The sequence below is a fragment of the Loxodonta africana genome, chromosome 19, assembly GCF_030014295.1.
Source record: "Loxodonta africana isolate mLoxAfr1 chromosome 19, mLoxAfr1.hap2, whole genome shotgun sequence".
Taxonomy (NCBI): domain Eukaryota; kingdom Metazoa; phylum Chordata; class Mammalia; order Proboscidea; family Elephantidae; genus Loxodonta; species Loxodonta africana.
The window spans coordinates 30,320,543-30,340,962 of record NC_087360.1 but is presented as its reverse complement, the minus strand read 5'-3'; the positions used below and the strand labels follow the sequence as shown (position 1 = coordinate 30,340,962).

General features: G+C 46.4%; 1 protein-coding gene across 1 annotated transcript in view; it reads left to right on the top strand.

The window, feature by feature from the left end:
- SEZ6L (seizure related 6 homolog like) overlaps window positions 1-20,420 on the top strand; it is a 111,493-nt gene that overhangs the window by 76,013 nt on the left and 15,060 nt on the right. Inside the window, exons 11-14 of the mRNA XM_064271927.1 lie at window positions 326-520; window positions 3,176-3,367; window positions 15,773-15,967; window positions 19,670-19,702. Coding sequence (XP_064127997.1) covers window positions 326-520; window positions 3,176-3,367; window positions 15,773-15,967; window positions 19,670-19,702 — 615 coding nt within the window. The remainder of the gene's footprint in view (window positions 1-325; window positions 521-3,175; window positions 3,368-15,772; window positions 15,968-19,669; window positions 19,703-20,420) is intronic.

Here is a 20,420-nt window from a genome sequence, read left to right as displayed (position 1 = left end):
AAGATGAGGAAATTCAAACAAAGAAAGGAGAAGGGATTTTCCCAAGGTCATGTTGCTAGTAAGTCACAGAGCTAGGATTCTGCCTGACTCTAAATCTTAAACCAGTTTTATCAAGCCAGGAGAATGGTAAGTTTAGTGGCCCATGGGAAGAGATGCTTATAAAATCTCACTCTAGAAGAGTTCTTACAGTTTAAGGGGTTTTGGAAGTGTGTTACTTGTTTCTGGAGACATTTTCTTCTATTCCCTCTTTCCCCTGACATTCATAAAGGGAAATCCAATCCAAAAGGCCACCTCCCCAAGTAAGAATGAGGTTTTTGTTTTAAAGAGGTGTCAAGAAACGACTCCTGCTCAGATTTGCCTGAGATCCAGAATGGCTGGAAAACCACTTCTCACACGGAGCTCGTGAGGGGAGCCAGAATCACCTACCAGTGTGACCCCGGCTATGACATCGTGGGGAGCGACACCCTCACCTGCCAGTGGGACCTCAGCTGGAGCAGTGACCCTCCATTTTGTGAGAAAAGTAAGAATAGTCTTGTTTTCTTCCTCTAGGTCAGGGTGGGGTAAATCTCTCCCATGGAGTATTTTCTACATAAATGCAGTAGAGTTTGTTTAATGTAGAATCTGGCCTTCCCTTTACCCTACCAACTCATTCGTGTTGCTCAAAAATGTCATTTTATAGCCCTAGGGCAGAGATCTCAAACTCAGGTGCCTTCAGAAGCCTGGTAGATGATGTAAATGGGTGAAATAGGCTGGATGTGAGACAATAGAGAGAGGCGTGGACTGCAGTAAATGGGAATACACATAGCCTGTGGAAAAACATCATTCAAATTCAGGTTTTTAAAACATCTGTAGTAACCAAGCAAAGCAAGTCTAAGCCGGCACTCGTAGCCCCAGATCTTAACCCCTATAGTAGGCAACTGACTTCATTCAGAGACTATTCATCCCACTTCCCTGAAGAAGATCCATTCCACTTCCCTGGTTCCTTCTCCTGCTTGTTCACCTGCTCCTGTGATCCCCAGGAATGCAGGCTAGGCATGGTTGGTGATACCTGAGTCCGGGCATCTTGAAAAGGGGTAGAAAAAGGAAGTGCTTCTATGCTGATTTTTACACTGATGCTGTACGAGCAGGAAAAAGAACCAACCCGGGAAGTAGCTCTTCTCCCAGCCATTTGCTTCCCATGCCCTAAATAAAGCTCTAGTTCCCAGTCCTCTTGTTGGGAATCCTTGGCAACACCTTGGTAAACCTCTTCAGCAAAACTTGAGTCACCAATTGCACAATAAATATGAAGTGTGAGCAGAGAAAGGGGGTGTCAGAGAAGGAGTGTGGGGGACTACGTGCAATTCCTACCATAAATATCCTGACATCAAAGAGAAATAATTATAATTGTGGGAAACTTCAAAGAACCTGCCAAAGATTCACCAATTAGCTACATAAACAATTCTATTTGTTTTGCAACAGGATGTGTTGTGTGTGTACCCTGATAGAAAATAAAAACAGAGTGAGGTGCACCATGTGGTAGCAATAAGAGAAACCTACCACCAACTCCTTAATGTGATGTGTATCATCATTATTTAAAACATTTTAAAGGCTAGAAGGTATAATGTTCTGTATAGAAAGGTCTTCTCATTTGCCTCAGTTTTTTCCAAGAAAAGGCCCAAATTAGAATACAGAAATTTGTATTTGGCCCCTTCTGGGTATAGGTATTTATGCTCCCATGCTAGGTGGTTCAGTCAGTCTTCATCCAAGATGGCGCCCCCACACTGCCTTGGTTGCTTTCTCTTCTAATAAAATGAGGTCAGCAGGTCTCCATGGAGCAACGGGCTCTCCCCCTAGAAGCTGCTGGATGTTTAAATGCCTGTCGTTGGTTGAACCACATTCTTGACATTAAAAGATGTATATAACCCCATCTTTAAATTACACAAGTAACAAATGCTTACTTATAGTATCGCCTCAAAAAAAACCAAACTCATTGCCGTTGAATCAGTTCTGACTCGTGGTGAACCAATGTATTACAAAGTAGAACTGCTCCATAGGGTTTTCTTGGCTGTCATCTTTACGGAAGCTAGTTGCCAGGTCTTTCTTCCACAGTGCATTGTGTGGGTTGGAACCATCAACCTTTCAATTAGCAGGTAAGCACAAACTGTTTGCACCACCCAGGGACCTTAGGGTACCCAAGAAGTAATAAAGTAATAAAATTATGAAGTAAAAAGTGAAAATCTTTTATGATCTCTGGAAACGATACCACTGTTAAAAGTTTATCCTATATTGTTCTGGTCGTGTGTGTGTTTGCTGTGTGTGTATACACACACGTATCACATATTACACGTATCCATGTATCTGTATGTGTGTGAGTGTATTCATCTATATTCACATATGTAGATACATATAGAAATAGCTGTGACACAGTTTTACCACTGCAGTTTTTAGCAGCCATTGAGTTGGCATCCAACTCATGGCGACCCCATGTACAACGGGATCAGACCATTGTGATTCATAGGGTTATTAGGGATCCAATTAAACAAACTGCACTGTAACTGCCTTTTTCCGCTCAAAAGTACGCGTATCGTCTCATCTCACACACATTGTCTACTTCATTCTTTTTTAATTGGTTTATTGCTTTCCTTTTATCCATATTGATTTTTTTTAATTAAAAAAATAATGGATGCTTGTTTTACTATATTCAAACACGACAAAGACAGCGGTGAAGGCCTCATCCCGTTTTGTTCTTTTAAATGGCCACTCAGGATTTCATGCCAAGGCTGTTCCATGATAATTAACTCTTCCCCTGCTAATGGATTTGCATGGCTTCTCTTTTTCGGCATTACAAATAACAGTTCAAGGTACAAGCTGGCACATATGTCATTGGGCCCCACTGCAAATGTTTCTTTCAGTAAATTCCTAGACCTAGGTACATTAAATTCACCTCCTTGCTCCTGGCCTGTTCTCCAGCCACATCTCATGAGCAGCCATTGCATTACCCTCCAAAAGGGAAAAGAACCAAGTTAGGAAACTTTCTAGATGATTCTGAGTTCTCAGCAAACCATGTCACCATGTCTTCCTAGAATCCCAGGGTCTGGTATTGCTGTTCGTCAAACCTCTTGTTTCCTTCTCTGACTTGTGTTTATGATAATCGAGAGCTCTAAAGCCTACTTGGTCTGTATTTCGTCCTGTGTAGTTATGTACTGCACCGACCCCGGAGAGGTGGACCACTCGACCCGCTTGATTTCCGATCCTGTGCTGCTGGTGGGCACCACCATCCAATATACCTGCAACCCTGGCTTTGTACTTGAAGGGAGTTCGCTTCTGACCTGCTACAGCCGTGAAACCGGCACCCCCATCTGGACATCTCGTCTGCCCCACTGTGTCTGTGAGTCCTATTGATTGACTGGGGGCCCTAAGTACTTAGCCTTGGATTTGCCTCCTCTCATTTCTGGCTGAGGGCGGACTGCTCAGAGGAGGTGCTCTACCCTTTGGGAGCTTTTGTTATTATTACTCCTATACAACAATACCAAAACCCCATTGCCATTGAGTCGATTCCGACTCATAGCAACCTATAGCTAACGCTTACTGGGGACACTTATACTATAAAATTTATAGTAAATTTATCATCCGTAGCACTGAGTCCTTTACCAAATTCCCTTGTTTCTTTCTCAAGTAGACCTGTGAGAATGGTACTTCTTGTTGTTGAGTCTACCCAGAGGTGCCTTGGAAGAAAGGCCTGGCAATCTACTTCTGAAAAAATCAGCCATTGACAACCCTATAGAGCACAGTTCTACTCTGACAGGCATGGGATCACTATCTATGTATATATATACACATATATATATATATGAAACTGAGTCTTAGAACACTTCTTCATGTACAGAGCTAGGACCCAAACTTAGAACTCCAGTCTCTGAGCCTAGTACCCCCTCCACGAGTCATACCATGGCTGGCAGGGTACAAGCCCATGCAGGAGAAAAAAAAAAAAAACATTGTCTTTGAGTCGATTCCAACTCACGGAGACCCAATAGGTCAGAGTAAAACTGCCCCATAGGACTTCCAAGGCTGTAAATCTTTACGGAAGCAGACTGCCACATCTTTCTCCCATGGAGCGGTTCTGCACACCTTTTGGTTAGCGGCCGAGCGCTTGACCACACTGTGCCACCAGGGCTTCTTCCCATGCAGGGACCTTACACTTAACAATCCACTTAAAGGTAGTGGATTTTCAGCCCTCCCCACCAGCCCCCAGACCTCTGGGCCAGGTTCACCCTGGTTGGTTCCCATTTCCCCATAAGTGATCAAAAGCAGCTGGACGAATTCCAGCTGCAGAGACACAGAGATGAAAAGCTAAAAATAAAAGCGTATTTAAAAATACTGGAAAGTGAAGATAGCATTAAAAAAGAGACAGCTCTTCACTAACGAGACACGGCCCCAAAGACCCTCTGGGCCGTGCGTCTGCTGGTTTTCAGAGAAGCAAGTGAGCTTCCCTCCTCCCTCCGGGGTGCCTTTTCCTGAAATCTCAGCGCTGAATCTGCAGTGCCACGGCTTCCCCGACACCCATGCTAATGAGTTCACGAGCTGAGTGGGGTGTCAGGAGACAGACAATGACCGAGAAGGCTGAAGAAGAACGCAGCCTGGGGTTCCAGTGACATTGTAGGCAGGTGGGGTGGGGGGGAGCGGATGAGATGACATATGGGGCAAGGAGATGGTCAAGTTCTAGCAGCGAGGCACCTGGGAGGAGAGGGAAAGTATAGTCTGGGATGCAAGGGGATTTTTAAAGATGGGGTCACTGGACATAAGCACAGCTTTAAAATTCTTCATCTACTGAGTAAAGCCACTGTGTGTCAGTTTGTCATACTGTGGTGGCTTGGGTGTTGCTGTGATGCCAGAAGCTATGCCACTGGTATTTCAAATACCAGCAGGGTCACCCATTTGGACAGGTTTTAGTGGAGTCTCCAGATTAAGACAGACTAGGAAGAAAGGCCTGGCGATCTACTACCAAAGATTAGCCAATGAAAACCTATGAGTCACAGCAGCTCATTGTCCGACTTGCTTGCTTTGGACACATCATCGAGATGGTGAATCGCTGGAGGAGGACATCATGTTTGGTGAAGTAAGGGCCAGCAAAGGCGAGGGAGACCCTCAGTGATATGGATTGGCACAATAACCGCAACAATGAAATCGAATATGCTGATTGTGAGGTTGGCACAGACCAGGCAATGTTTCATTCTGTTGTATATAAGGTCACCATGAGTCGGAGGCGACTGGGTGACAGCTAACAATAACAACAGTGAGTATGAGAATAGCTTTGATTTGATGAACATCTTCAAAGGTGGGCCAAGCCCTTCTCCAACAGTAACAGATTTAACTCTCACAAAACTCTACTTGGGTGGTGCATGTATCCACTTAAAGGTAGGTAAAGGGGCCCACAGATGGTGAGTAGCTTTCCTCAGGACACGCAGCAGAGAATGTGAGAAACCAGAAATCCAACCCAAGCCTGACTCACCCCAAATCTTCATCTTCCCGCCTACCTACTCCCCTATCCCAGCTTCTCAGTAAAGCTATGGTGCTTGACTGTGGACAAAGATCTCCCACAAACGAACTTGAGAAGCAGACGGCACAGTCTCGACATTAGATTATACTACAGAAAAGCAGAAAAGCTCTGGTTTTCTATGGCGTCTGTTCACAGTCACTTGCCCAAGGCTATCCCTTGCTCCAACTGGGACTCAAAGCCATGTCTTCTCACTGCTGGCCCATTTTCTCAGGCCAATTCATGTGTAAAGAGTCTGGGACTCATGGCTCTGCTGGGTGACCTTGGGCAAATAACCTGCCCTCTCTGGGCCTCCAAGCCCTCACCTATGAAAAGGAATAATATTCCCCACCAGGTAGGCTTGTTGGGAGCAACTGGTTCAGTCATTCAACAAATGCCTCCTATATGCAGACACCTCTTGGCCAGAGGTTCCCAAACTTTCTGGTCTCACGGTAGCCTTAGTGTGTCAGGGATTTTTTCATGACTCCCCTAGGCCCAAATACTATTAGCTCCATTTATTAAGCAGTCAGGTGAAAACAGCTTTAAGTAATTATATCCTGACAACTTGGTAGCTATTTAATAATACGTTGTTGTTGGAGTTAGGTGCTGTCCAGTTAACCAATTCATAGCAACCCTGTAGGACAGAGTAGGGCTGCCCATAGGGTTTTTTTGGCTGGAATCTCTACGGGAGGAGATTGCCAGGTCTCTTCTCTCGCGGAGTGGCTGGGGGGCTCAAACCGCTGAGCTTTCTGTTAGCAGCCAAACTGCCTCACCAGGGCTCCTTGTTTGAAAATATAATGAAATTACATTGAAAGACAAAAGTGATATTTTTCTTTCACTCTTAAGTACCCACCAGTAAAATCCAGTTGCCGCTGAGTCAATTCCAACTCCTGGCGAACCCGTGTGTGTCAGAGCAGAACTGTGCTCCAGAGGGTTTTGAGTGGCTGATTTTTTGGAAGTAGGTCACCAAGGCCTTTCTTCTGAGCTGCCTCTGGGTGAACCCAAACCTCCAACCTTTCAGTTAACAGCCAAACATGTTAACCATTTATACCACCCAAACCCAAACCAAACCAGTTGCCATCAAGTCGATTCCAACTCATAGTGACCCTATAGGACAGAGTAGAACTGCCCCATAGAATTTTCAAGGAGCAGCTGGTGGATTTGAACTGCCGACCTTTTGCTTAGCAGCCGTAGCACTGAACCACTACACCTTCTTATAGCACCCAGGGACTCCTAAATAATTATTACTAAAGGTATGTGTGTGCCTGTGAGAGCCTATAAAACTTCTCAGATGTTGGGATCAGATTGGACACCACCACTCTCGTTTCCTTCTCCACAGTGGTTTTGTCGCAGTTCTTGATTTTTATCACAGCAACCCCCAGAAACCCAGCTTCACAAAACTGTGATATCATCAAAAAAAACGTAATACAAGCTAATATTGAAATTGTCAGCTGCCTCAAGCTAGCAGTTCACACGGGCCTGACAGATGTCATGGTGTTTCCCCAAAACCTTGAATCACCCCACAACAGCCATGTGAGTTCATGGCGGCACCCCAGGGTGCCTCAGTGCACAGTTTGGGAACCGAGGTGTTAGGCTTCAGGGACACCAGAAACCAGTTGCCATCAAGTCAGTACCAACTCACGGTGACCCACAGAGCAGAACTGTGTCCCACAGGGTTTTCAAGGCTGTGATCTTTAGAAGAGATCACCAGGTTTTTCTGCTAAGGCACCTCTGGGTAGATTCGAACAGCCAACCTTTCAATCAGGAGCTGAGAGCTTAACTGTTTTTGCCACCCAGGGACTCCCCTGGGGTCACCGTAATGTATAAACAGATACGATCCGTCTTCTCATGGAGCCAGGGGTCTACTGAGGGGTAAGCGGGAGAAGAACCAGCTCTGTGAAGGAAGTAACAGTGACTCCTCAGCACCACCTCCTCCGGGCAGCCGTCTCAGCACCACCTCCTCCGGGCAGCCCTCCCTGACTCCCTGCGTTGGCCTGGTTTCTCTCCACTGAGCTCCCACGGCACCTGTGGTTATATCTGTCGTAGAACTTGCTGCAGCTTATTGAAATGGTGGGTGTCTATGGTCACAGAACCAGATACATCACTCACTCGCTAGGACTGGAGCCAATCTGCCCCGGATCCCCGGGCCTGCAGGCTCCACAAATGGCAGTATCTGTTACTATTGCTGCCGTCGTTGTTGTTTGCAATGCTAACGTGGTCTTTATAGCTATCACCATCATGCCTCTCGGCTTCCTTGCAGTTTCCCTGCATGGTAGATGACTCCTGAAGCTTCCGGCCACAAGACACAAACTATACCTCCAAAAGCAACAAGGAGATCTGACAAAATCCAGAGAGGGTTTTCTAGGCAGCTCTCACGGGAGGCACTTAGCTTGCCAAGAGACAGCGATTCCCCAGGAGGTCCTGGCCCTGCACAGCCCTACCTCCGGAACACCTCGGATATGAGACCTGGGATGTCTCAGTTTGGGCAGAGCCCACAGGTGCTGTGAGCAGACTGTGCCTGGGAACAGCTTCCACCGATGATCCATCTCCAGTGGCCTCACCTCGGCCAGCAAGCAGAGTGCCTGGCTTTATTCAGAAACCTCTGTCTCTGGAACAGCGGCATCTCTGAGAAATACATGACAACCTCTGGGAAGGTGGGCACAAGAAGGGCCCTTCATCACAGCAGAACCCTTAAATACGGGGGACTAGGAGTCTGGCGGATCCAGGTTTGCGTCCCACCTGTGTGACTTCGGACAAGCCAGTTTCCTAACCGAACATGTAAGAAAAGTCACCATGCTGGCCACAAATATTAAAGCTCATAACAGCGTGCCTGCCTGCTGCCATCCAGTCAATTCTGACTCAGGCGATCCCGTGTGTTACAGAGTAGAACTGCCCCGTAGGGTTTTCTCGGCTGTAATCTTTAAGGATTACTTGTGTTTTATTGACTGTGCAAAGGCATTCGACTGTGTGGGTCATAACAAATTATGGATAACATTTTGAAGAATGAGAATTCCAGAACACTTAATTGTGCCCATGAGGAACCCGTACATAGATGACGAGGCAGTCGTTTGAGTGGAACAAGGGGAAGCTGCCTGGTTTAAAGTCAGGAAAGGTGTGGGTCAGGGTTGTATCCTTTCACCATACTTATCCAATCTGTATGCTCAGCTAATAATCCAAGAAGCTGAATTTATATGAAGAAGGACACAGCATCAGGACTGGAGGAACACTCATTAACAACCTGTGATATGCAGATGACACAACTTCGCTTGCTGAAAGCAAAAGGGGCTTGAAACACAAACTGATGAAGATCAAAGACTATAGCCTTCGGTATGGACTACACGTCAACATAAAGAAAATAAAACTCCTCACAACTGGACCAATAAGCAACATCACGATAAACAGAGAACATAGTGAAGTTGTCAAGGATTTCATTTTACTTGGATCCATAATCAACACCTTTATGGATGGAATTGTGTCGCCCAAAAATGTGTGTCAACTTGGCTAAGCCATGATTCCTAGTATTGTCTGATGGTCCACGATTTTGCCATCTGATGGGATTTTCCTAAGTGTTATAAATCCTATCTCTATGATGTTAATGAGGCAGGATTAAAGGGAGTTATGTTAATAAGATTAACAAATTTAGATGTGTCTTAAGTCAATCTCTTTTGAAATATAAAAAAGAGAGGCAAACAGAGAGATGTGGGGATTTCAGACCACCAAGAAAGTAGCACTGGGAGCAGAGTGTGTCTTTTAGACCCGGGTCCCTGTGCTGAGAAGCTCCTAGACCAGGAGAAGATTGATGACAAGGACCTTCCCCCAAAGCCGATACAGATAGAAAGCCTTGCCCTGGAGCTAGAACCCTGAATTCAGACTTCTAGCCTCTTCAGCTGTGAGAGAATAAATTTCTCTTTGCTGAAGCCATCTACTTGTGGTATTTCTGTTATAGCAGCACTAGATAACTAAGAACACCCATGGGAGCAGCAGTCAAGAAATCAAACAATGTATTGCATTGGGCAAAATATGCTGTAAAAGACCTCTTTAAACTGTTGAAAAGCAAAGATGTCGCTGAGGACTAACGTGCACTTGAACCAAGCCATGATATTTTAATTGCCTCCTATGCATGCGAAACCTGGACAAAAATAAATAAATAGAAGCGAGGTTGGCAAAACTTCGCATCACATACTTTGGACATGTTATCAGGAGGGGCCATCCCTGGAGAAGGACACCATGCTTGGTAAAGTAGAGGGTCAGCAAAACAGAAGAAGATGCTCAGCGAGATAGATCGACATCGTGGCTGCAAAAATGGGCTCAAACATAGCAACGATTGTGAGGATGGCACAGGACTGGGCAGTGTTTCACTCTGTTGTGCATGAGGTCACTATGAACGGACTCAACCACATCTAACAACAACAACAATCTTTAAGGAAACACATCGCCAAGGCTTTCTTTCGCAGCACCACTGGTTGGACTCAAACTACCAATCTTAAGGTTAGCAGGCAAGCGCCACCCAGGGACCTTAACAATGCGCCTAGCATATAGTCAGTTCTCAACTTACACTGCTTGCTAGTTGCCACTCAGCTTCAGTGGTTCCCTTATTGTTGTTGTTGTGTGCCCTTGAGTCGATTCCAACTCATAAAGCAGCCCTACAGGAGCAGATTGCCAGGTCTTTTCTCCCACGGAGCCACTGGTGGGTTCAAACCGCCAACCTTTCAGCTAGCAGCCAAGCACTTAACTATTGTGCCACCAGGGCTCCTAGTGGTTCCCTACTCTTGAGTGTATTACAAACCGTTTGCAACAATACCATTGTTGTTAGTTGCTCTTGAGTGGGGCTCCAACTCATGGCAACCTTGTGTAGGACAGAATGAAATGTTGCCCAGCCCTGTACCATCTTCATGATCATTGGTGTGCTGGATTCTGTCGTTGCATCCGCTGTGTATTTTGCGTGCCTTCCAACCCAAGGAGCTTATCTTCCAGCACTATATTGGACAATATTGTGTTGTGAGCCATAGGATTTTCATTGGCAAATTTTTAGAAGTAGATCACCAGGCCTTTCTTCCTAGTCTATCTTAGTATGGAAGCTCTGCTGAAACCTGTCCACCACGGTGGCCCTGCTGGTATTTGACATACTGTTGGCATAGCTTCCAGCATCACAGCAACACGCGAGCCACCACAGTACGACAACTGACGAGCAGGTGGTGGGAACAATAACTAAGGAACCTGAATTTGAGCAGTATGCACACTTTCCCTACAGATAAAGAGAGGAGAAAAACCAAAAGAGGGTAGAAACCCAAACCCACTGCCTTCGAGTGATTCTGACTCATAGCAACCCTATAGGACAGAGTAGAACTGCCTGATAGAGTTTCCAAGGAGCACCTGGCGGATTCAAACTGCTGACCTTGTGGTTAGCAGACATAGCACTTAACCACTATGCCACCAGGGTTTCCAAAAGAGGGTAGATGTGTGATTATAAGTCTGTCAGTCCAAGTCACTTGAATTCTGGGAGAGAACAGAAAGGAGTCATGCACATTGCAGCCAGAATTGTTTAAAACCTTTCACCGGTGCTTCTCAGCCAGGAGCAGTTCTGTCCCTGCTCCCAGGGGACATGTGGCAATGCCACAAGTTGGGGTGGGCATCTAGAGGACTGAAGCCAGGGATGCTGCTACATATCCAGTAATGTCCAGGCCAGCCCCACAACCAAGACGTATCTGACCCAAAATGCCCACAATGTCCAGGTTGAGGAAACCTGCCTTTGGCGGTCTTATTTCAGTATGAGGCCCTGTCCTCAGACTGTGGATGTCATCATCCATCCCTGTCTCAGCTGATTGGGTGGCTGAGAGTGGGGTCTTGGTCCAACGTTTTTACTTAACAGTTGCCCAGCGGCACCATGGAAGAAAGGCCTAGCAATCTGCTTCCGTGAAGACTACAGCCAAGAAAACCCTATGGAACTCAATTTTATTCTGTAACACATGGTTTCGCCATGATTCAGAATCAACTTGATGGCAATGGTTTGTTGTTTTTGTTTGTTGAAACATGATTTATAAGGGCTAACATGACTAGAAGATCCTTTCTCTCTGACTTCATCTTTGCCCATCACCCCTCAGATTCTGTAGTTCAGCCATAGTGAGCTGGTCTCTTGTGTTGTTATCAGGTGCTGTCAAGTTTCTTCAACTTATAGCGACCCCATATGACAGAGTAGAACTGCCCCATTGGGTTTCCTAGGCTGTAATCTTTATGGAAGCAGGTTGTCAGGCATTCCTCCCACGGAGGTACTGGGTGGGTTCAAACTGACTACGTTTTGGTTAGTAGCCAAGCACTTAACCATTGTGCTACCAGGGCTCCTTATGCTCTGAGTAAGTGTTAGCTCTTCTAGTATGATTGTCGCTGCCTTTTTGGATTTGGGGAAGAGTTAGAAACAATATGTACAAACAATGTATACAAACCATCGGGCACAGAGCAGGTGCTCAAATATTTCTTAAATGAATTCATTACATGATGAGTTAATTTTGGAACCATGCTAAGACACCAAAGCAGTGCTTCTCAGTCCTGGCTGAACTTTAAAATCACCTGGGAGGGGGGCTTTAAAAAGAATGCTCTGGGGGATTAATTAAATTAAAATACCTAAGGGCTGGAGTCAGGGCACTAGATAAACCAGGGTGATTCTAAGAGGTAGCAGGAGTCCCTGGGTGGGGCAAATGGTTAAGCGTGCAGCTACTGACTGAACGGTTGGTGATTCGAACCCATCAAGAGATGCCTCTGAAGAAAGGCCTGGCAAACTGCTTCCAAAACATCACAGCATTGAAAACCCAATGGAGCGGTTCTACTCCGCACACATGAGGTCACCATGAGTCGGAATCGACTTGGCAGCAACAGGTTTTTAACACATAGCAGGGGGAAGAGCTGGGGAGTCCTCCTCTCACCTCATGATAGACCTGCCTTCAGTATCCTCCCTTAAAACCAGTTCTAAGAATTTATCCTTTGTCTACTTTATATCTTGCTGTCACAGGGCTGGCATGCAGGAAGTATGTATGGCCTACGTGAAGGAATTGTTAAGTTACATGAGGGCAGGGACCATGTCTATGTTGCTCATTATTTGTATTCCCAGGGCCTATAACAGTTCCTGGCACACAGTAGGTGCTTAATAAATACTTGTATTTATTAATCTCTTCACTTATGAGACAAATTGCCAGGAAAAAGTTGAGGCAATCTTTCAGTATTGTGCTGCCACCTGCTGGTCGCTTTCTGCACTGCAGCTAATACACTTGGACTTGGTTTCTCTTAAGGGTCACTTTCCAATCACCCCTGTGGGGTAGGGAGGAGAGCACGCCTCCCCACCCCAGAGGGAGCGAGCGACAGCATGAATCAGATCATTAGCAGGAATCAAATCAGCATTTCCCCAAGGCCTGAACCTTCACTCTCTCCCAACAAAGCACTGGATTTCCAGGCAACGTTTCCCTGACTTTCCCCACCCCTGACTGGCTCAGAAGTTTCTACTCTGTGCTGCCCTGATAAGAGATGTCATCACGCCACCACCAGTTACCATGGAGCCGACTCCCACCCATGGCGACCCCGTGTGTGTCAGAGTAGAGCTGCACTCCACAGGGTTTTCAATGGCTGGTTTTTCAGAAATAGATCCCCAGGCCTTTCTTCTGAGGCACCTCTGGGTGGACTCGAACTTCCAACCTTTTGTTTAGCAGTAGAAGGTGTTAACCGTTTATACGACCAGGGGCATCACACTGGGTTGTAGTTACCTGATAACTGTTCTCTTCCCCTCTCGCCCGCCCCCACCTCATGCTTACGTTCTTCGCTAGCGTGTACCCACTCTGAGCACAGGCCTGGCATGGGGTCAGAGCACGTGTCTGCTGGACTGAAAAGAACCAGAGAGCTCGTTCTGGACTCCGGGAGTTCACGAACTGTAAAGTGCAGTGCAGGGGGCTGCCTTTCCCAAAGAGTGTTACAGACAGCATTGGTGGTGGCGGGGGGAAGGGGAACAGATGTCGTCAGGTCAGTTCAGACTCATGGCGCCCCCGTGCGTGTCAGAGTAGAACCGTGCCCCAGAAGGTTTTCAATGGCTGATTTTCCAGAAGTAGATCCCCAGGCCTTTCTTCTGAGGCACCCCTGGAAAACCGCCAACCTTTCAGTTAGCAGCTGAGTGCATTAACCATTCGCACTACAAAGGGTTCTGAGGCCATGATACACAGGCCTGCAGGTACACAACAGGGTCCCAAGGACAGGGGAATCCATGTTGTTGGAGGCAGACCTGGGTAGGTGACGGGCAAAATAAGATGCCCCATTTGTTAGTCACCTATTGCTGTGTAACAAATTGCCTCCTAGCAGCTTAAAACAGCACACATTCATCACCCCACAGTTTCTGAGGATCAGAAGTCTGGGTAAGGCTTAGCTGGGTCCTCTGGTTCAGCATCTCTCATAAGGCTGCAATCAAGGTGTCGACCAGGGTTAGGGTCTCATCTGAAGAACCGACTATGGAAGGAGCCATCTCTAGGCTCACATGGTTGTTAGCTGGATTCAGTGCTTTGCAATCCATTGGCTGGAGGTCGCCCTCATTTCCTCGCCGCATGAGTCACTCCATAGGGCAGCTCACATCGTCAAAGGCAGCTGTGTGGGCAATTGAGGTGTTAGGTGAGAAACAAGGAGAATATTTCTTAATTTAACACGACCACCATCGTTTATTGAGCACCTAGTATATGCTAAGCTCATACTAAGCATTTTACTCCAATTATCTTATTTAACAAGGAGTCCTGGTGGCCCAGTGGTTAAGCGCTCGGCTGCTAACTGAAAGGTCGATGGTTCAAATCCACCAGCTGCGTTTCACAGGAGAAAGATGTGGCAGTCTGCTTCCATAAAGATTACCCAGCCCAGTGCCGTCTAGGAGTAGAATCCATAAAGATTACAGCCTTGGAAAGCCTATGGGCAGGTTCTACTCTGTCCTATAGGGTCATTATGAGTTGGGATCGACTTGATGAAGAATGGGTTTGGTTTATTGTTTTGATAAACTCATTTAACAAGAGAAGCCCTGGTGGTGCAATGGTTAAGCACTCAGCTGCTAACTGGAAGATCAGTGATTTGAACCCACCAGCGTCTCCACAAGAGAAAAGACCCGGTGATCTGTTCCCATAAAGATCACAGCCTAGGAAACTCTATGGGCAAGCTCTACTCTGTCGGGTAAGGTTGTTATGCATCAGACTTGACTCGATGGCATACAACAACAACATTTTATTTAACAGGTCCTTAGGTAGCACAAACAGCTTGCACTCTACTGCCAACTTAAAGGTTGGCCATTCAAACCCACGCAGGGTTCCTGCAGAAGAAACGGCCTGGCAACCTGCTTTCGTTAATATTACAGCCTAGAAAACCTTATGGAGCAGTTCTACTCTGCACATGTGGGATCACCATTGAGTTGGAATCAACTTGACACCAACTAACAACAACAACTTTTTATTTAATCCTCCAAATCCCTATAATTATTATCCCCATTTTACTGATGAGGAAACTGAGGCTCAGAGGTTGTGTCACTTGTTGGAGATCACACAGCTAATACTTAAAAAACCCAGATTTTAACCCAGAGTGTTAGATTCACAGCCCAATTCATTCTCCCATGCCCATGTGTAACCTGTGCCCAGAGGTGGGAGAGAATAGGGTGAGTTTGAAGAATGCGAAACAGTTCAATGTGAGGTGAGATGGAGAGAGAGGACGCCGGAGAGGCTGGCCAAAGCCAGACCACACAGATCGTGGAGTGTCACAGTAGCGACTCTCCAGGCTCTGGGTGTTGTTGTTAGTTGCCATTGAGTCAATTCCAGCTCATGGTGACCCCATGTGTTAGAGAGTAGAACCGCTCCACAGGGTTTAAGAAATCTTTGCAGAAGCAGATCAACGGGCCCTTCTTCCACTGTGCCGCTGGGTGAGTTCGAACCACCAACCTCTTGGTTGCTAGGTGAGCACAAACTGTTTGTACCACCCGGGAACCTAGAAAAAGCCAACCCCATTGCCATCAAGTCAATTCTGCCTCATAGTGACCCTATGGGTCTGAGTAGAACTGCCCCATTGGGTTTCCAAGCCTGTAATCTTTATGGAAGCAGACTGCCACATCTTTCTCCCGAGGAGTAGCTGGTGGGTTCAAACCGACGACCTTTCAGTTAGCAGCTGAGTGCTTAACCACTGAACCGACAGGGTTCCTAGAAACCTATTAGGAGCCTCCAAAGACTTGCAGCATCTCATCCAAGCTCCTTTTGGTTTTCATTTTAGCGGAGGAGTCCCTGGCTTGTGACAACCCGGGGTTACCTGAAAATGGTTACCAAATCCTGTACAAGCGACTCTACCTGCCGGGAGAGTCCCTCACCTTCATGTGTTACGAAGGCTTTGAGCTCATGGGTGAAGTGACCATCCGCTGTATCCTGGGACAGCCGTCCCACTGGAATGGACCCCTGCCTGTTTGCAAAGGTAAACAGACCTTCTCATGATGAAACCTACTTGAGACACCAGCATTGAGGGACCAGGGGATGGCAGGACTGGCTTGCAGAGATTCTGAACTGTTCTGAAGAGCTGTTGTTTTTGTTATTGTTGTTAGTTGCCATTGAGTCAATTCCAACTCATGGCAACCCCATGTGTTACAAAGTAGAACTGCTCCGCAGGGTTTTCTTGGCTATAATCTTAACAGAGGCAGATCGCCAAACCTTTTCTTCCATGGAGCCGCTGGGTCGGTTCAAACCACCAACCTTTAAGGTTGGCAGTCAAGTGCAAACTGTTTGCACCACCTAAGAGCTGTTTTTTGTTGTGTGCTGTCAAGTCGATTCCAACTCGTAGCGGCCCTATAAGACACAGGAGAACTGCCCCATAGGATATGTCTCCTAGGCTGTAATCTTTATGGGAGCAGATGGCCAGGTCTTTTCTCCTACAGAGCAGCTGGTGGGTTCGAACCACCGACTATTTGGTTAGCAGCTGAGCACTTAAGCATTGTGCTACCAGGCTCCTTTTACCTAAGACCTAGGCTACTGTATCTCATTAAATCTAAGATGCCACCATTATTGTATGCACCGCTGAGAAAGGAAAAAAAAATGCAGCCAATTAATTCATAACACCATACTTTCTCATTGCTCAGAGTCTTTATTTTATTGAGTAAAAGAGCTCTTTCAAACAGATGTTTATTGTACACTACTCTTATGAAAACATTACAGTGGAAAATACAAGCAAAATAAATTGACTCTGGTGTTCCTTAAACTTCCCCAAGTGCGGAGTCTGACAGCTTGAATCGTTTTTTGATTCAGGTCTTTGGTGTCCTGTGTTTCCAATTGTTGTTGTCCCTGTGCCATCAAGGGCAGGATTTCCTAAAAGAATCCATAAAAGAACAGAAAGCCTTGGGTGCCGAGCTCGTGCAGTTATGTAGAGGTAGAGCTGGGACTAGGGTAAGGCAAGAGAAGCATCCGGGATGTAAAATTTAAGTAGACAGAATCACGAAAGTGCACGTTCAGTCTGAAAATAGAGGGTCTCCTTCATCTCTGTACCCTAGGCTCCTTTCTTGCCTCACGTTCATGCGGAGAGCCAGCCTGCTTTTGACTCTTGCTTCAAGGACACAGCGTAAGCATCTTCCACTTCCTGTGTCCCCTCTAGGAAGCCATAGTGGTTCAGTGGTAGAATTTTTACCTCTCAGGCGGGAGATCCAGGTTCAATCTCCAGCCAATGCACCTTGTGTGCAGCCACCAGCCATCTGTCGGTGGAGGCTTGTGTGATGCTTAACAAGCTTCAGTGGAGCTTCTAGGCTAAGACTAGGAAGAAAGGCCTGGAAATCTACTTTCCAAAAATCAGCCCATGAAAACCCTATGGAGCACAGTGGTCTGATCCTTAACTGATCATGGGGATGGCATAGGTCCAGGCAACATTTCCTTCCATTGTGCATGGGGTTGCCATGAGTTAGGGGCTGACTCAATGGCAGCTAACCACAACCCTGTAAGTACTATTGTCTTAGTTATCTAGTGCTGCCGTAACAGAAATACCACAAGTAGGCGGCTTTAACAAAGAGAGTTTTCTCACAGTCTCGTAGGTTACAAGTCCAAATTAGGGTGTTGGCTCCAGGGGAAGGTTTTCTCTCTCTCTGTCAGCACTGGAGGAAGGTCCTTGTCCTCAATCTTTCCTTGTCTAGGAGCTTCTCAGGTGCAGGGACCCCATGTCCAAAGGACACACTCTGCTCCTGGCGCTGCTTTCTTGGTGGTATGAGGTCCCCAACTCCCTGCTTGCTTCTTTTTTCTTTTATCTCTTGAGAGATAGAAGGTAGGGCAGGCCACACCCCAGGGAAATTCCCTTTACACTGGATCAGGGATGTGACCTAGGTAAGGGCAGTGTTACAATCCCACCCTAATCCTTGTAACATAAAATTACAATCACAAAATGGAGGACAGCCACACAATACTGGAAATCATGGACCCGCCAAATTGATAACACACATTTTGGGGGGGACATAATTCAATCCATGACAACTACTATTCCCAAGAGTTAGGAGGGCTACACTGTCGCCCCTGAGGTGTTCTCCCAAGAAGCCCCCACCCATTCTACGAACGCTGACGGACCTGCTCTTGGCGTCTGTACACGCACAGGGACTCATGAGCACCACCTGGTGGCAGAAAATATAACACACCATTGATTGTAAGACACCCCCTAACCCACCTCCTAGACGGTAAAAAGGGAGAAAACTGCGTCTTAGGGTCAATAAGATATTCGTCGTTGAAGTTAAGTTGCAACACACCAAGTTAAATGTGGATCCATTTACCTGGCCTTTGAGGTATATAATTAATAACAAAGTCCAACGCTTTAGACCAGTGGAACTTAGCCTTTTGGAGAGTTATGTGCTTCTTGGAGAATCCACCAAAAAGCTCTGAATTCTCTCCCCTAGGGAAGGGAAGCCTACAGTTTTACATTTCTGTGTAACTTCAGTGGGCCACCAAGCTGGTATTCATGAATCCCAGCTTTAAGGCTTAAAAATACCTTCATCAGCCAGCAATTCCACTCCCAGGTATTGTTACGAAAATATAACTAAAAACAAAATCTCTTGTCAGCACAGAAAACCTCTTCGCAAAAGTAGAAGAGAAAGAAAACAGCTTTATTATTGAATAAGCCTTAAACCAGAATGTAATGTATCACAGGCAATCCAGTAAAGAGACTGCAAAAACAGAGCTGCTGTCGAGTCTGCCCTGACTCATGGTGCCCCTGTGCAGACCGGGAGGAAACGCTGCCCAGCCCTGCGCCGTCCCCGTGATCAGTTGTGGATATGACCACTGGGATCCATAAGCTTTTCATTGGCTCATTTTTGGAAGTAGATCACCAGGCCTTTCTACCTAGTCCATCTCAGTCTGGAAGCTCCGCTGAAACCTGTTCAGCATCAGAGCAACATGCGAGCCTCCACTGACAGATGGATGTTGGCTGTGCATGAGGTACATTGGCCGGGAACTGAACCCAGGTCTCCTGCATGGAAGAGGAGAATTCTACTACTGAACCACCAACTCCTTCGCAAAAAATCATAGCTAGGTAGTTAAGAGCAGAAACTAGAGAAAGTCAAACAGTCCCGTTAAGTCCTGCCTCCATCACCTAAAAACCAAAAAAACCACACTCGTAGCTGTTGAGTCGATTTCAACTCAGAGCGACCCTGTAGGACACAGTAGAACTGCCCCATAGAGTTTCCAAGGAGTGCCTGGTGGATTTGAACTGCCCACCTTTTGGTTAATGGCTGTAGTGTCTAACCACTATGCCATCAGGGTTTCCATCACCTAGAAGCTGCATAATCTAAGACAGGTCACTTTATTTCTCTCGACCTCTTTTGCTCATCTGCAAAATGGGGATAACAGTAGTATCTACTTAACAGGTTTGTGAGGGTTGAATGGGTAAATGTATATAAAGCTCTTGGTACTATATCTGACACATGGTGAGGTTTCAGAAATGATTAGCTATTGTCGTTTTCATATCTCTCTTCTCTCTGGAACTTGAAGGAAATCTGCCCAGGAGTTTTCACTGATTTTAGTAGACAAGAAAAGTAAAAACAGAGCGATAGCTTCAGAAAAGTTAATATGGGCTTCAGCTCCTAATTTCTTTGGCTTTACATGCATTTGGCTTTGAATGCATTTGACATTGACCGGTGATTCCTGGTTTCTCTTGCAGTTAACCAAGACAGCTTCGAACATGCTTTAGAAGGTGAGTCCCGTAATGAAGCAATCCAATAAATCAAGCTAAGAGCAGAAAACAAGGGCAGGTCTTTGCATATCTTTAGCCAGCAGCTTAGATTTCCCCACTGCTGGGGATCATTTCAAAACAACTGATATCGTAAAGAGAAATCCACTGGATTTTCAACTTTGCATCCTACATGTGGCCTGAAAGGGATTTGACTTGAGTTCTCTCCATGCAGATGAGGTAACGTTTGATGATCTCTATGCCCAAGGAGGCATAACCCTGTTGTAAAAGTTTCACACACATGGGGCCATCTGGGGAAAATAAATCAGTCAAGTCAAGCTTCGCCTTTCATCCTGAGCACCCTCCTGGTTTGGGGAGAGAGTCCCTGAATGGTGCAAATGATGAAGCACTCAACTGTTGACCAGAGTCGGAGGTTGGAACCTGCCCAGAACCGTCTCCGAAGAAAGGCCTGGTGACCCGCTTCTGAAGGTCCCCAGCCTTGAAAACCCTGTGGAGCTCAGCGCTGCTCTGCAGCAGGCGGGGTCGCCAGGAGTCGGAATCGACTCACCAGGAACTGTTTTAACTGAGGGTGTTCTATGTCCTGTTCCCCCTTGGTCTTTTCTTCCCCAGCATGCCCGTCCCTACCCCTGCGCCTTGTTCCCTCTTCTCCTTTTCTGAGGGATTCCCAAGTGAAGTTTATTAATGTGGAACAGATGTTAAAAGCTATCCAGGACATTGCTTT